The 17,578-nt window shown below is 36.6% G+C and overlaps 1 protein-coding gene across 5 annotated transcripts in view; it reads right to left on the reverse strand.

The window, feature by feature from the left end:
• Positions 1 to 17,578, reverse strand: part of Spata1 (spermatogenesis associated 1) — a 41,634-nt gene that overhangs the window by 8,004 nt on the left and 16,052 nt on the right. Inside the window, exons 7-13 of one of the 5 annotated variants that reach the window (XM_038312042.1) lie at positions 16,026 to 16,119; positions 15,266 to 15,326; positions 13,019 to 13,127; positions 12,265 to 12,390; positions 7,758 to 7,954; positions 1,806 to 1,904; positions 51 to 138 (exon numbers count right to left, since the gene is read on the reverse strand). In XM_038312042.1, coding sequence (XP_038167970.1) covers positions 51 to 138; positions 1,806 to 1,904; positions 7,758 to 7,954; positions 12,265 to 12,390; positions 13,019 to 13,127; positions 15,266 to 15,326; positions 16,026 to 16,119 — 774 coding nt within the window. The remainder of the gene's footprint in view (positions 1 to 50; positions 139 to 1,805; positions 1,905 to 7,757; positions 7,955 to 12,264; positions 12,391 to 13,018; positions 13,128 to 15,265; positions 15,327 to 16,025; positions 16,120 to 17,578) is intronic. The other 4 variants (XM_038312045.1, XM_038312043.1, XM_038312046.1 and 1 more) reach the window with 4 other exon arrangements.

Genomic DNA, 17,578 nt, shown 5'->3' on the forward strand with positions numbered 1-17,578 from the left:
TTGTTCAAATCCTTATCTAAAATTTCAAGAGAGAAGTTAAATGAACATACATATTGGTGGTCGAAAGGATGTACCCATTTTCTTCTGTGTCAGTTCAGCTTTCAGTGTCTGTAAATCTGAAACTGCTTGTTTCCTCATCTGTAGAAAGAGGTGTCTTTTAAATGAGCTTCATCTCAGCTTTCTAAAAGGATGTCATGGTAGGAACTGTCCTCACCCCTCATGCCTTCACTCTTACGAGATCACTACAGTAAGCTGGCTACCCATTTTGGTTAATAGGCATTCTAACAGCATGACATAACCTCCTTTATGAGTATATAAAGGGCAGTTGAAACGTCTCAAAATACAGAATGAAAGGAACTTTAGCTTCAGAATCTCAGTGTGTAACAAGTAAAACAGGCAGTAACAGGATCCTGAATACAAGAGCCTTTAGGAAATGGATAGTTAAGACACATAATAGGATACACTTGTGCCCAAAATGCTTCTAAGGGTCTTAAACCTTTGATTTCCTCACTTTATAATTAAGAAAACTAGCCAACCAAAAGGCTGAGTACTTTGCTCAGAGTGTAAAACTACAAGTTTGGAACAGCCACCTGATTCCACGTACTGTGTATGAACCAAAAGCATGAGCACCACCTATGAATCTGTTAGGAATAAAGAACCTCAGGCTCCCCTGGGTTTATGAAGTCAAATGTTGCATTTTAAACAAATTCTGTTAAGATAAAACCATTAAACTTCAGAAGCACTACTTATGCTCCACTACCTTGAATAAATATGCTTGATTTTCTGTCTCATATTTCTCAATGGTATTGGTGGGGATGTTTTAGGTGGTTCATTCAGAAGTCAATAAATACTATTGGTTACATGTCTTTTAGGCACTATGATTAAATACAGGATTTTTTTTTTTCTTCCAATCCGTAAGATTTCTTGTCTCTAAAACTGAATTACTATTTAGGGTGAAGTCATAAGTCACAAGTGTGAAGTTACAATCTATACAGAAGGTAAACTCTAATGTGCATGCTCTCCAGAAGAAAGTGGAGGAAGTCATGATTGAAAGTTTAGATGTCCTCCTTTCTGCATCTCCACTATCCTCAGGTAAACAAGTCTCAACTTTGGCTTCTTCTCCACATTCTGAACATATACAGTTCCTTCACTGGACAAATTATTTTTTATCGCATACTACTTAATAAAGTTATCCTGTGTTCTTTCCCCCCTAAGTACTAAGCATCCTAGTGCTAAGGCAGCCTTTAGGGAAGTGAACTGCATCTAGAACTGCACTGTCCCATGTAGTAGATAGGAATAAATAAAATTCAAAGTTTAACATCTTGCAGAAGAGCCATACTTTATATTTTTGAAAATAACAACAATAAAATGATTATACAAGAAAAGGGAACAAATTAAGTGGGAGTTAGAGGCTTATTAGGTTTGTCGGATTTATGAATGTCAAAAAATGTAGAAAACTATTTTTAAATAGTTTTTAAGTAGTGTTTAAAAACACTATTAAATAGTATTTTTAAACTATTTTTAAATAGTGTTTTTCTGTTTATATTATACGGATCCACATGATCCTTTAACTTTTAATTACTTCTAGTAAAATTTTACTTAATATTTCTTTGGCCTTATAGCATGCATCTTTTTATAGTATTTAGTTTTCTTCCCACATTTTTTATCCATATTCTTTGCTGTTAAAGTGCACAACTTTAAAGAGTTAGTGTGGCTACCCTTACAATATTGATATTAAGGATAAACTCTAAACTATTTTATTTCAAGATGAATGTTATAATCTGATTAGGACAAATATAGATTACCTTAACTTCTAATATGAGTTTCATTTTATCAGTATCCAATTTTCTCTTAAGTTGGTCAATTGCATGCTGTACTTCAGTGATCTGGATTATAAGATAATTCTGTGTGAGACAGAAAATCATTTATTTAGAATAATATTTGTGTATTTAGTATAAATAGCCTTATGAACATAAACTATGAGGTGATCACAAAAATAATCTATTTCAGAAAATCTTACTGTTTTGAGTAGATACTCAAATTCCTTTCTGTTGAGCTCTTGTGCTTTAGGAGTGACTTTTTCTCTCCTGTTCTACCTCTAATCATCTATTATTTTTAAAAACTGAGCCTGGCATCATGACACATACTTCTCAGTATTCAGAGGCTGAGGCAGGAAGATCTCAAGTTTGAGGCTAAACTGGGTAAGATCCTGTCTCAGAAAACAAAATGGATATTTGTAAAACTGACCATCAATTTAACATCATTAACACTATTATCTTATGAAGATATTAGCAAACACTTTTTCTTGAAAAATGTATGCAGTACAGTTCTCTTTACTAAGAAGTTACTTAGGAATTTTATACTTCCAAGTATGACTGTGGTGGCATAACCCTTTAACCCCAGCACTTAGGAAGCAGAGGCAGGCAATCTCTGAACTCAGTGTTAGCCTGGTCAACAGAGTGAGTTCCAGGACAGCCAAGGCTACACAGAGAAACCCATTCTCAAAATACAGAAAACAAACAAAACAACAAAAAAAGAAATTTAAACTTCCTTTGTGAATCAAATTCTCATGCTGAACTGTAGCATGATTAATAAAAACTGAGAGAGAAATTAGGGTTCAACCTGAGGGTCAGAAAAACAAAACAACCAGCCAATGGCTCTCCTCTACCTCAGTATGAAATGGCAATCCTGCCTCCAGGAATCTCAGAATGAGACTGTGACTGAGAGCTGTAGCCTCCTGTTTTATAATCCGCTCTAGTTCTGATATTAAAAGCATGCACCACCTAGTTTCTATGGCAATAGTGTGGCTACTGGGATTAAAGGTGTGTGTTACTACTGCCTGCTCTGTAAAGCTGACCAGTGGGGCTGTTTTACTCTCTGGTCTTCTGGCAAGCTTTATTTATAAAATGCCACCACATTTCCCTATTTTGTCTAAAATAAAAAGGAAAGCTATAACTAATTTAAGAAAAACTATATACAATAAGTACAATAACTAAATACAATATTTTCAGGCCAAAATATATCAACAATGTATTGTCCATTTGCATTTGACAAATTCAGAGAAAATATTCCATATCTATCCTATCTTGGTGAGTCCAAAGTCTTGTACCTAATTTATTTTTTATCATAACTTGACTTCTGTGTCTGGTAAATAAGGAAAACTTTAACTATCTAGTCTTCAACTCCTTCAGAGACCCAAGAAGCAAATAATATTAATTGAGTAAGCAGAGTACAAGCAAAAAACTTCTAAAAAATGTGAATAATTATAGAAACATCTGGCTGCCTGAACAGTCACCCAAAATTCCTCTGCAATGTTGGGGCATCCATCTTCAGCCTACAGGCCTAGCATATCTGACAGACTTCTGTGAAGCAGGATATTCTAAAGGGCTGTCCCTCCTTGTACTGACAATGTTTGGCAGTCACTTTCTTTAGACAAGTCACCTGCTTGTCTAATTAGGACAACATACTGTCAGCAGTCGAGGCAGGGGCATTTTCTTGCACAGTGGCTTACTTCTGCCACAAAGCAAAAAAACTCCATGTGGAGGTTATTTGATGTGCATTATCTTCTCTGAAGTAGACTGGTGCTGCCAGGATCAGACATGTCTTATTGTCATAAAAAAGAAGAACTTAGGTTATTAAAACACCTTAAATGCCATATTCTGTAAATTTCTAAAGTGCTTTTTTTTTGGTATTTTTCAAGACAGGGTTTCTCTGTAGCTTTGGTGCCTGTCCTGGAACTCTGAAGTGTTTGAAGATGACCTATCTATATCTTTGTTTGACCTTAAAAACATACCTAATGTGACTATAAGTTCGATTATACTAGGTGATTAACTATTAAATTATATTTTGTTATTATCCTAAACAGTTAGTAATAATAATTTTCAAGGACTAGAAATTTGCATTAAATTGTTAAATGAGATATAGGTACAATACCTTGAACAGAGTAGAAACATAAGAAAATAATATTCTAACAAAATTAGTCTTAAATTTGTATCACTATACAAAATTTGTATACAATATACAAAAGTCCAATCCAAAGTTTAAATGTAAAACATCTGAAACTAGTAGTTTGCTTTTTAAAAGTGGATTCAAAGGCTGGAGAGATGGCTCAGTGGTTAAGAGCACTGGCTGCTCTTCCAGAGGTCCTGAGTTCAATTCAGCAACCACTGGCGGCTCACAACCATCTGTAACGAGATCTGGTGCTCTCTTCTGGCCTGCAGGCATACATGCAGGCAGAATACTGCATACAAAATAAATAAATCTTAAGAAAAATAAAAGTAGATTCAATAATCTACCTTCTATCTTAACATATCTATGTTCTCCCTTTTCCTTTTCTGAGTAGGTTCAATAACCTACTATTTTATCCTAACATATCTATATCTTTTTTTTTCTTTTCAAAACAAGAACCTCAATTTCATTTCCTTTGTTTACCTTTTTCCTGACCATTATCCATAACAACTTGTAATCAACACACTAAACAAAGACAAACATCTATGATCCATTTGTTGGGAATGTGGTCATAGTTTTCTAGGCTACTTCCTGCTAATTGGGGGTGCTGATAATCTCATAGGGACCCAAAAGAAATTTAGCATTATGGCCAAGTACTGACTGCTGTATTCTGTGAGGCAGGATCATCTCAGTCAGAAGTTTTAAGGCTGTTCTGGATGTAGAACTTAGAGGAAACTGCAACAGAGGTGCTCTGAGATGTTGGATCTTCTGAGCTATCTGCTCCTATCAGAAAATTTTCAGGGGATCTTCCTAGATCAAACCTTAATTTCCTGTGGAAATAAAAGCAAAACTTCTTCTCCAAAGTAACAACTTTTGACTTAAATTTTGATGTCAAGGCAACATTCAGTATCTAGACTCTCTGTATTTTCCATCTTTACTTGGCTTTTTCTTAAAAATAATTATTTTTCTTTTTAATTTTTGGTTTTTGAGACAGGGCATCTGTTTCCTTGGATCTTACTCTGTAGATCAGGCTAGCCTGAACCTCAGAGAGATCTACCTGTCTCTGCTTCCCAAGTGCTAGGACTAAAGGTATGTACCACCATGCCTGGGCCTCAAACTCCCAGGATTAAACTCACAGGATTAAACATGTGTGGCACCACATCTGACAATATGTCTTTTTAAAAGGACTTTCTTTATCCTTTTTCTTTTCTCTCCCACGCCTATGAATATTTTTAAACACACTGTAACCATTTAATTTTTTTTCTTTTTATTCCCCCTCTGAATCTGTCTTTACTGTATATCAATATCTTTTTCTAACCACGAGTCTTTAGTCTGATAAAAGACATGACTAGGATTAAAGCCATGGCTTTTACAACTGGATTCTTCCCACTCCTTGGCTTTCTGAGAGTCTAGCTTCAAGGCAGAGGTACTGGTGGGAGTCACATTTTTTACCACAACCCTGTAGAGTTTCTAGGTCCATGCCACTACCAAAGAAGGATGCTGTTGGCTGCTTGTAAACACCATTTAAGAGTTTGGTGGCTGGGCCTCTTAAAAGAACTATGATGTTTTTGCTAACTGCTTGCCTCCAGCAAACAGAGCCTACCAGAGAAAATGCTGCTATCAAGAGACCATGCTTGACTCTGTTCTTTTGTCTGTCCAGAATCATTTTTTTAAAGCTTTCTCAGGCTATATGTAGAAATTCTTGCCTAATGTTTTGGTGCCAAATGAAGCATGATTAAATAAGAACTCAAGAGAGAAAAATTGAGGTTCAACCTGAAGGTTAGAAAAGCAAAACAGCCAGCCACTAGCTCTTAACCTCTACCTCAGTCTGAAATGGCGATCCTGCCTCCAGGAATCTCAGAATGAGACTGTGACTGAGAGCTGTCTCCTCCTGTTTTATAATCCCCTCTAGTTTTGGGATTAAAGACATGCACTGCTGCAGGAGCTCCTTCTGCTCCTTTAGTCAATAGCCTTTAAGATACATACTTGGGCATGGTCTCTTTCCCTTTAAAAAGCAGTGGTAGCCCAGCTCTCTCTCTCTCTCTCTCTCTCTCTCTCTCTCTCTCTCTCTCTCTCTCTCTCTCTCTCTCTCTCTCGCTTTGGGCTCCATAAATGGTTACTAGACTCTATTCCTGGTTGCGCAGAGGGCTTTTGTCTAGGACGGTGATCTGTAAGTTTTCCCTTTAAATAAATAACCCTTTTATTAATCATAATTCCAAACTGGTGTGGGATTGTTTTGTGACTTATACCTTCAATGTGCCACCCTGTTTCTATGGCAACTAGTGTGGCTACTGGGATTAAAGGTATGTGTTACTACTGCTTGCTCTGTAAGGTTGACCTGTGGGGCTGTTTTACTCTCCGGTCTTCTGGCAAGCTTTATTTATAAAATGCCACTACATAGAACCAATAAAATTATATGATAAAAATATTAATTAGGCTAAAATAGTATTGAATAATATGTTAAGTAATTATTTTAGCCTATTTGGATTTTATTTAAATTTACCTAAAGTAGTAAAACATTATCTATTTCATCATGCCACTATCAAAGTGAAGTCATCATCAAAATTAACATATCTTTAAATCTTTTGGATATGTAAGATCAATCTAACAAAAAACAAACTTAAATGAATGCTGGTTTATTTATTTTTGCCTATTTAATTATGTGGTAGAATTATACAATAAAGGATACTCTTGTCTGTGATGTAAGATTCAAGATTGTCTCAAGGAAAAAAAATGAGTTGATCAAAATTCCATGATTTAAAGAATTCCATAGAATATCAGTAATTTTGAGTTCTGTGGGTGCCGTATCTCCCCCTACCCATAGGACTACAGTGAGCTAGCTCTATTAGCACCTTACTCTTGTTTATCAGTTATTGATTTTTTTGTAATGCTAATTAGCCTAAGGCAACCAGAGCATTTGTTACTGAACCAGAGTTCTGCCTAGTTAACCTCCACAAAACTAAAGGAAAGATTTTTATATTTCATGACTCGACTCTGTGTCATAGGAAACCTAGTAGAATCACTATATCGAGGTTAAACATTAGAATGAAATAGCTGCCTTTCACTGTATGTAGGGTAAATATCAGAATGAACAGTTGTTTTCTGGAAGTTCTTAGACCTTGAAGATGTCATCATGAAAAACAGTGATTGTTTTCTCTAAGCTACAGGGATGTTTTTGGGAAGCGGCTCTACAGTCTTTGCATGAATTTGGTCACAAGATGCGCCTGGCACACCAGGAGGTCTTGAATTTCTGGGTACTGCAGACAGTGACAATAAGGACAAAAGTGGCAGGAGTGTGACACTTTCCTTCAGAAAACATACAGATTAGACCATGGCTTTGGTATGAGGAACCTGTTTACCCCCGAAACAACTTCAATGTGACAATCAGTAACTAAGCCTTTGCATGGCCATTGGAAGTTCAGTTCATAGAAGCTGTTTCTCCTTGCTACGACAGAGAGCTGAAATTACATCTTGGAATAACCCTTTTTCAGAACACCCAAGCACTCTGGGACAGGTTTCTCTCCTGTGTTAAAAACATACGATCCTATCAGCTACTTTCAACTCTACTGCTGTTCTTAGAAAAAAGCTGTCTTAGGAAGCCAACAACACGACAGGGAGGAAATAACAGCGTCAAGGCCCTAAGAACATTATCTTCTGACTCTGTGCCTCCTCAGCAGGCCAGGGACTTTGTTTTTTACTGTCCAAGCAAGTTTTGCTCCAAGTAACCTGGAGAATCTAAATAAAGCACAAATTAAAGCATACTTCCTGCACAGAACTTTTCTAGAGGAAGGGAGAACAGTTAATAGTACCTTTGAATCTGAGATATTTGCCAGATTCCTTGGTCGCATCTTGATCTCCCTGGCTTCAAGCTGCATGAGGAGTTTTTTATAGTAAAGTTCCAAATCTTCTCGAAGTTTTGTTAAAACTTCCTCCAATGATGCTGTGACTTTCTTGGTATCCAAGTATTTTTTCTTCCAGCTATCACAGACTACAAACAAAACACAAACTACAAAAGTTACAGGTGGATACCGTTAAAGCAGTGGTTCTCAACTTGTCAGCTGTGACCTCTTTGAGGATTAAATGATCCTTTCACAGGGGTTGCCTAAGATAATTGGAAAACGCAGGTATTTACATTACAATTCATAATGGTAGCAAAAATACTATTATGAAGTAGCAAAAAAATTTTATGGTCAGGGAAACCACAACATGAGAAACTATATTGAAGGGTCACAAACTAGGAGGTTGTGAATCATTATGTTAAAGAACTAAAGTTTTAAGGTAGAAAGAATCCTAGAGTTAAAAAAAAATACATATATATCAATTTAAAACATTTTCCTTCTTTCCTTGTTTTCAGTTCTTAGAGACCTAAAGCTGAAAAAAATGTCTGCTAGATAGTAATATACTTAGTGCACTGGTTTGAATGAGACAGGCTCATATACTTGACGGTTTGGTGCGAAGTTAGTAAAACTCTTTCAGAAGGATTGAGAGGTGTGGCCTATCTGGAGATTGTACCCACTGAGGTGAAGGAAGCCAGACTTTAATGTTTCAAAAGTTCCATGCCAGGCAAGGGCTCTAAGCTCGAGCTACTTCTTCTCTCTCTCTCTCTCTCTCTCTTCTCTCTCTCTCCCCTCTCTCTCTCTCTCTCTACTCTCTTTCTGCCCTTCTTCTCCCCTCTCCCTCCTAACTCCCCATCTCCCCTCTCCTCCTCTCCCCCCCCCTGCCTCCTGCCTTGTATCAGATGTAAGTTCCCAGGTACTGCATCCAGTGCTATATCCTGTCTGCTTGCTGCCATGCTTCTCTGTCATAATGCTCATAGAATCCCCTTGAAACTGTTAACAAAGTCCACCACACTAAATGCTTTTGTTTATAAAGATGTTCCTTGGTCTTGGGTTGTCTCTTCACAGCAATAAACTAAGTAAGAGAGAGAGAAGTTGGTATTACGGTTTAGGGTATTGCTGTGGCTGGTTAGCATGTTGTATGTGGAATGTGACTTTGAAGAGTGGCTGCTGTAAACTGGTTTAACAGGTCATCCTAGTAAGAACTTGAAGGACAGTAGTGAAGAGAGCAATGTGGACTATGAGGCCCAGCTCAAGAGGTTTCAGAGGCGAACACTATTAGCAACTGGGTAGAGACAACTATTGTAATATTTTGGCAAAGAAAGTGGTTGCTTTTTGTTTTTCTCCTAATAATTTCCCTGAGGTTAAATTGAATAGTTTTGGACTAACATAATGGCAGCAGAAACTTCAAGACAACATAGTACTGACTGTGTCACATTGTTATGAGTGACCACTCATACAGATCTAGAATGAACAAGAACAAGTGGAGCAAAAAATACAAAACATAAGTTTGAGGAGCACAGGGACTGTAATACTGGAGCCAACTCCTGAGCTCAAGGAAATGAGAAGTTTATACAAAGGCCTGATGCTAAATGAAGAAAGGGAGGGAAAGCTCCAAGGGGAGCAGAAGCCAGGAGCAAATCCAGTCCCGGGACACTGGCAGGACCAGATTCAGAGTCAGCGATCTCCACTGGAACAGGTACAGGGAAGTAACCGCTGAGCAAGTGAGCCAGAGCCAGAGACCGTTGAGGGTCTGGACGTGAATCTGGGACCGGCAAGGGAGTAGACCTAAGCCAGGACCCCTGTGGGTCTGGGCGTGAGTCTAGGACCTACCAGTAACTAGGCCTGAGCCAGGACATCTGCCAGTCTGGGTGTGAGTGAACCTGGGAACTGCGAGGGAATAGGCAGGAACCAGAGATCTCTGTGGGGCCAGGCATGAGTCTGGAACCTCAGAGGGAATAGGCCTGAGCCAGGACCTCTGTGGGTCCAGGCATTGGTCTGGGACATCCAGGAAATATGGGACACAATGAAAAGGCCAAATCTAAGAATAATAGGTAGAAGAATTTCAAAAAAAGGAGATCAAGGGGATACAAAACAGAAAAGAAGTCAAACTCTCACTGTTTGCTGATGATATGATTGATGGTTTACATAAGTGATCCCAAAAATTCTACCAAGGAACTTCTACAACTGTGTAAGCCCTGTCTATCTTGGAACTCACTGTATAGACCAGGCTGGGCTTGAACTCAGAGATCAGCCTACCTCTGCTTACCAAGTGCTAGGATTAAAGGTGTGTGTCACAATACTTGGTCCCAAAATGTTTTTAAGATTGTGTAATCTAGTTTAAAATCCTCCAAGAGCTTCTAATCTTATTTAGAATAAAATCCAATCTTTTGACTTGGATTTTCTGATTTTCTCACTTTTTTGACTACATTTCACTTTATTTAGCATGTTCTATTTACCCTGGGCATTTTTCAAGCCTGACTACCACAAGGCCATCCTTATCTCTTCACTTGGATATTTACTATTCCTCTTATGCAGACTGGTATTTCTTTACAATGCCTGCCTCATTAATCTGATTTGGGTATCTCTATTCAGAAATGCCTTTCTGGGAACCCTAGCTAAAGTACCATGCTGCATTCCTCTCAACTGTGTGTGTGTGTGTGTGTGTGTGTGTGTGTGTGTGTGTGTGTGTGTGTTTGTCTACATGTCCATCTGGGCACCATGTGTGTGCATTGCCCATAGGGGCCAGAAGGTAGTACTGGATCCTCTGGAACTGGAATTACAGGTGATTGTAAACTGTTACATGGTTTTTCAGAATTGAACCTGGATCATCTAAAAGAGCAGCCGGTTCTCTTACTGCCAAGCCACCTCTCCAGCCAACTGTGCTCTTTTAAAATAGTTTTGAAATTCTGATCACTAGCTGATATTGTCTTATTGTCAGTCCCCTACTGTTTGGAAGCACATTCCTCATAGCAGGGCCAAGTCCAGGTCGATTCTGTTCATTGTTGCATCCTTAGTATTTAAATTAATACTTAGCACATAGTAGGATCACTAAATATCTGATATTTTGTGTGTGTAGGTGAGTATGTACATTTCTTCTGAAGTAAAAAGTGACTCAATTTTCATTTTAGATATGAAAAGAGTAAGACACACAAGAAAAAGGGAACTTGCCTAAGTAAAAGACTGACTTAGTATTAGAATCTAGGCCCCATGACTTCTAGGCCAGTGTTAATTTGACTCGGTATTACTCAGGGTTAAGTCCCTACTTCAAGGTAACAATTCAATATTCTTTTTTTAAATACTTATTTATTACATATACAGTATTCTGTCTGTGTGTGTGCCTGAAGGCCAGAAAAGGGCGCCAGATCTCATTACAGATGGTTTATGAGCCACCATGTGGTTGCTGGGAATTGAACTCAGGACCTTTGGAAGAGCAGGCAATGCTCTTAACCTCTGAGCCATCTCTCCAGCCCACAATTCAATATTCTTAAGCACATTCTTCATAGCTTATGAAATGGTCCGTGGCCTTCAGTCACTTTGAGGATTTAAACTTTTAGTATTTTGCTATAAATTAAGAATTCTAAAATAGATCAATTCCACATATGGCTTTTTCTTCATAATCCTCAAATGCAACCCAAAATGAAGCCCTCTCAAATCATTTAGTATTTCTCAAACCACCATCCTATACTTTCCTTGCTCTGGCTCACATTTCCATTCATTCCTACTAGCTCAAATCATATTGCTTCTGGTTTTATTGCAAGAAAATGACTTTCCCCCTTAAGTTCCCTCATTCATCCATATTAGGAAAGCAGCAAGGCACATACACGCCCAAATTAAGCAGCTACGGCAGTTCAAAGACTTAAAGATGGCTTCAGGTGATACACGACCTGGAATGACCTGTAGGAAACAACCCAGTGAGCTGAGCAGAAGCTGATGGCGAGGGAAGAACATGGAGGAAGGCGTGGAGCACCAACTCCTTCTGCAAGGCTTTGTTTCTTCCATCCCGTTTATGTGTTCCTCCTTGAAATTTCTATACATACAATTATGAATTTCCTCTATAAAGCACTAAACATGATGTATCATTTATTCTTAACTTGCTTATCATTTTCCTGACTGTATAGCTATTGTATCGTCTCAGCCCTTATGAGAGTATCTAAATATGCTAAACACTTTATACTTACTTAATAAATGAGGGAATTTGTTTTGACAGCAAAAATATTTGAGTTTTAATTTACAAAGCCTTATGCAAAGCATTTATTGCTTAAAATAAAATGATTATTTTCTATATTAATGTACTTCAATTACATATTATATTCTATATTAATGTACTTGTATTTCTATATTAATGTACTTCAATTATGTACTGTAACAAGTGAGACAATTACTAATTTTGATTGTATTAGTTATACTGAAACTATCAATTTTGTAGAATTTAGGGTTAGTTTTCTTTATAGTTATAAAATCTGTTTAATAAACTTACCATGATATCGTTTTGATTTATTTTGTTCAAACAGCTTTTCAACTTTTTTTAATAGTTCTTCTCTAACATTTTCCAGATATTTTCTTTCTTCCTTTACTTGTTTCATTTGTTCAATAATCTTCTCTCCTAGAGAGATTATAACCCATACTCATCAATTCTGAAAAGCTAAAAGATGTTTCATATCCCAAAAGACAGAGTTAAAAACCTGAAAGTGTATAAAAGAGAACAAAATTTATTCAGAATGTATGTTTTTCTTTCTGCTCTTACCACTATGGAGAATATGGAGGAGACATTTTGATTTGCTTGGGTTTATAAAATAGTATATTTCTTCTGCATTTACAAAGATGTGTGAAACTAGAAAGTCAGATTAAGTTATCTTTTTTCTTTTAGTTTCCTATTTTTGGTAAATTTATTTTGGGCCCAAAGTTACTGTGCTTATTTATATCTTATACAGAAAATGCATATTTGAGATTGAAATATTAGTGACTAAATATACAGTGTAGTCAAAATTAAAATGACATAAAATATATAGTACAATATTTTTAACAAAGTTTTCCATTTAACTATTTTCACTGTACAGTTAAGTGGCATTACCATTCTTACAATGTTTTATAACCATTCCCAACATCTACCTCCATAAGTTTAAAAAATCCATAAGTGCAAATTTTTTGGCCATTAAATTATAACTCTTCGTTAACACAGTTAACTGTGCCTCACACAGAATATTCATACTTATGGTGTTACAAATACTTACTCTCAATTTGTAACAACGAAGAATCTGTTAATCTTGAAGAAACTCGCTGAGAAGGAAATGAAGGAAAATCAATAAGATCTGGTAGGGTGATGTGCTCCTTGTCATGCACCTGAAAGCAAGCAAGGGAATGAGCAGAACCTGACAGTGTGAAGCATTCTGTAGTCTGTCCACAGTGTTTGCTAAAGCACACCGACAATGTCCTTCTTATTACGAAGTGATGAACCCCAATTCTACCTTTGCAGCTAGAGATTATTTCTCATCTCTCGTCTCTGCATTTCACTATGGTTTGGACATTTTATGAAGACAGTATAAACAAAGACTTTAGACTTCATTATCTTTCTAAGTGTGATTTCTGTTTAAGATTTCTGATCTTAGTCACTTAATATAATAGCTTCTTAAAGTTTTTAAGATGGTCATTGATTTTTTTTCACCCTGTCAATTTTGATAATTTATACTTGCCAAAAAAATTAATGAGATGAGTCTACCACATTTTCAAAATGTAAACGTATTGTTTTTTATCTATCTTATCCTTACAAGCCCTACCTTCTCTGCTTATGTTTATAGTTCCTCAACTTTTCCTCCCCCCACCTCCTTTTGTATGTATATACTTGTTTTTGTATCTGGTGTATGGCTGGTGGGGTTCAGAGGAGAACTTGCAGGACTCACTTCTCTCCTTCCATCAAGTTGGTCCTGGTGTCATCAAGCTTTGTGTTAAATTCCTTAACCTGCCAAGCCATCTTGCCAAGTCTTGCCTTAATTTTCTTAGTTTTCATATTTTTACCTGTTCTTGATAACTCAAGTCTTGCCATGCTATGATGACAGCATAAGGTCACAGAATCCTGCATGTTACATGCAAGTGTGGAAATAGGAACTATACCCCAGAGTGTGGCCAGGAGCTCACAATTAAGCAAAGTTGGACGCACACTTTCTATTACAGAGCACTATATACAGACAGCACAAAAATGTCAACTCTGCTCCATTCTAGAGCGGAAGGACTCCACCAAGAGCAATATTTGGTAGATCATAGCACTTTGAACGAGAGGATCCAAAAGCAAGACACTGAAAACACAAGACTGGAGATGGCTATCACGAGCAGACAGTTTCTGAAGGAGGAAGTGCTTTGAAAGAAGAGCTGTTTCTTGGAGGCTAATGGCCAAGATGAGAGTTCCGTTGAGTTAAGCTGGTATAAAAGAGCTGCTCAGCTACTGAAATGCCTGCGTTTGGCAATGGCTGCAGGAAGGAAAGGTTTATTTCAGCTCTAGTTTCAGTGATCTCAGGTCACAGCTGGTTTTCTCTAGTACTGATGTGTCTGTGATGAGGCAGACACATGGCAACATGACTGTGTGATCCAGAAAACTACCTCAGAGTAGCCAGGCACCAGAACAAGAATGTCTACCAATGGACTTCTTCCGTCCTCTCCTTGTATTCTGTACAGATCCCCAGCATGCTGGAGGGTGGTGTCTCCATTTAGGATCTTCACCACTATCTCTCTGGAAACACCATCATAGACACAGTCAGAAATGAGCCTTACTAATTCCTAGCCATATTTCAATCCAATTAAGTCAACAATCAATATTTATAATCATATCTACCTCATAAGGTTTGGTGTTGTTTGCAGGGGAAAGGGAATCAAATGAATCGATATTTGTAAAATCCTTAGAATAAAGCCTGGTGATCAATCTAGTATTACTAGCATCTTAAGAGCGTCCTAATTCATGCTGCAGATATTTACGAAATTCTCTCCATGTTTTCACTTCTTCAGAATAAACTGGCAATATAAATATTGTCCATTAGGTCTTTTAGACTGTTCCTAGACACATGAAACAGCAGATCCAAAGCCACACTGCTAGTAACTGAGAACTGATAATAACATCAGCCACTACTATCTATCCTTTCAACGCATGCAAGAAATCTGATCTAAAAGCTGAGTTAATGAAATACACCTATCAGTGTATTCAATTACAAATTATCTAATTAAAGGTTAAAGTACCTTAAAAATAATGAAAGCATTTTAAAAAAATGATCTAAAAAGCTATTGTGGATAACATTTTCATTCCACTTACTTAGGCATATTATTTCTTCACCAAAGCAGATATAAAAATTGAACCACTATTGATATTACTGATACTACAACATATCTATGGAATTATAAATAAAAGTGGGTATTTAAGGTATAGCTAAAATTTTAATTTCTGTATTATTAGTATGTTGCAATGCTACATTTAGGTAAAAATTTTAATACCATACCGGTTTGGCCTGCCATCTATTGATAGCTGTATTATCATCATCATCTTTCCAAAGATATGGACTTAAAAGAGAATAACAGATTTGAAAGTCATTAAACTTTATTCCATGAGTATTAGAACCTACATATTCATACATGAGTGATGCTATATAAATACAAACATAACTTTGAAAATGTTTAAAGTTAACCTCAAAGCCAGATGGGTGGCTGGTATCAGTGTTCCTGACTTTTTCCATGGATGAAGAAGACTGCTCGAGCCGAGGAGCTCAGGACCAGCCTGGGCATCAGAGTGCAACTCCACCTCTTATTTAAAAAAAAAAAGGGCCAGCCTGGTCTACAAGAGTTAGTTTCAGGACAGGCTCTAGAAACTACAGGGAAACCCTGTCTCGAAAAACCAAAAAAAAAAAAAAAAAAAAAAAAAAAAAAAAAAAAAAAAGACTCATACTGATGCTGGGCTATCTATTTTATTTCAAACTCATTAATAATCAACATAAATTATATTTAAAATGAGTAGTAAAATGAGACAGCTCTATGGATCCATTATGGTAGGGTTAAAAATAATTAAGTTTCTCAAAAAATCCAAAAATACCCAAAAATAATTAAAAGTTTTAGAAACATAATTCTTTTGTAAATAAAATGATTTTGCTTATACAATTGTTGCTTAATTTGAAAAGACTATAATCTAAATGTTGTATAAATAAATACATTCTTTTCCTTATACTCCAGATTAGGGTATGTGTAATTACCATTTATACCAATTACCTTTTTAGGTTCCCCAAACAATCATTTGACTCTTCCAATGATCCTGGCACCTCAGAACTTCCTTGGTGGTTTTGTGTAGTCTGGCCTTCCTCAGCTGATGTTTATGGTCATGCATGGTAAATAAAGTACAATTATTAGGAAAATAGTAAAATAAGCATTGTTTTCATATGTATATCTTAAAATCTTATGTCACAAACTTTGCAAATACAAATGCGTATTTTCCAGAATAAGTTTCGAAAATATTAGTTCATATGAATAAGATTCTCTAGTGAACTCAACTGATCCCCCACTCTCATCAATAAAACAAACACCTACATGTGCATACTTGCTACTGCATATTTCTTTATGTGCAACATGAATCTGAAAGAGGAAATAAGTTCGGTTTTATCAGACTTAAGTCTTTATAAAACCTTTTGTCTAAAGATATTTTTTAAATAATCTGAGAAACCTACTAAAGAAAATGCTGGTATGAAAACAGAAGGAAACTTTCATATACACTTTCACTTGTAAAATCTCCCTTTAAAAATAGAATTCTAGGGGATGGAGAGATGGTTCAGCAGCTAAAGAACACTGACTGCTCTTCCAGAACATCCAGGTTCAATTCCCAGCACCCACACAGTAGCTAACAGCCTCCAAGGATCTGATATTCTCTTCTGGCCTCCGAGGCAGTGGCACATGTATGGTGCACAGACACTGATGCAGGCAATACATCCATACACAGAAAATAATTTTTAAAAATGAATCTTTAAAAAATTTAAAGAACAATAATTTTTAAATATACCTTTATTAGTGAAGACTATTTATAAATATTTGTAAAGATCCATGGGCCTAACTGATAATGTAGACCTTTGTAGATTATTTCCCCCCGAAATCAATATTTAAAATTTTATTTAAAAACAGTGAGCCAAATTAACATTTCTAAAGTAACTTTACAAAGTTTGTCAAATTATTTTGTGGGGGCTGGAGAGATGGTTCATGGACTGCTCTTCCAGAGGATCTGGGTTTGACTCCCAGCATCAACATGGTGGCTGACAACTACCTGTAATTCTTATCCTAGGGGATCCAATGTCCTCTTCTGTCCTCTTTGGACACTGCATGAATGTGGTGCACAGACCAAAACATCCAGGCAAAACCCAAAACACATAAACAAAGCATTTTTTTCACCTTGAAGCTAAATCACTTTAAATTTAGCTACCACATTCCCAGTTTATATTGACAAAGTCAAGCAAATGGGAATTTTCAAAACGATCTAATTAATGTTAAATGAATAAAAACTGTATACAACAGCTGCTTAAAAGTAATAGTGAAACACCACCCTGCTACACCCAGAAAAGAAGTGACAATGAAAAACCTACTAGATTTGTGGGTCCAGTTTGGTAGGAATATAAGACACATATTTGTCATTTCTACCATCAATAAAAAGTAGTAGGGCAACATGTAATATCTACGCAACTGTGCTTGTTTGTGACAAAGATAAGAGAAATTTAAGCAAAGAAAAGGCATTTGACAGTACAGAGTACTAATAATACATATAACATTTTAAATCAATAAAG

Source organism: Arvicola amphibius, chromosome 14 (genome assembly GCF_903992535.2).
Source record: "Arvicola amphibius chromosome 14, mArvAmp1.2, whole genome shotgun sequence".
Lineage (NCBI taxonomy): Eukaryota > Metazoa > Chordata > Mammalia > Rodentia > Cricetidae > Arvicola > Arvicola amphibius.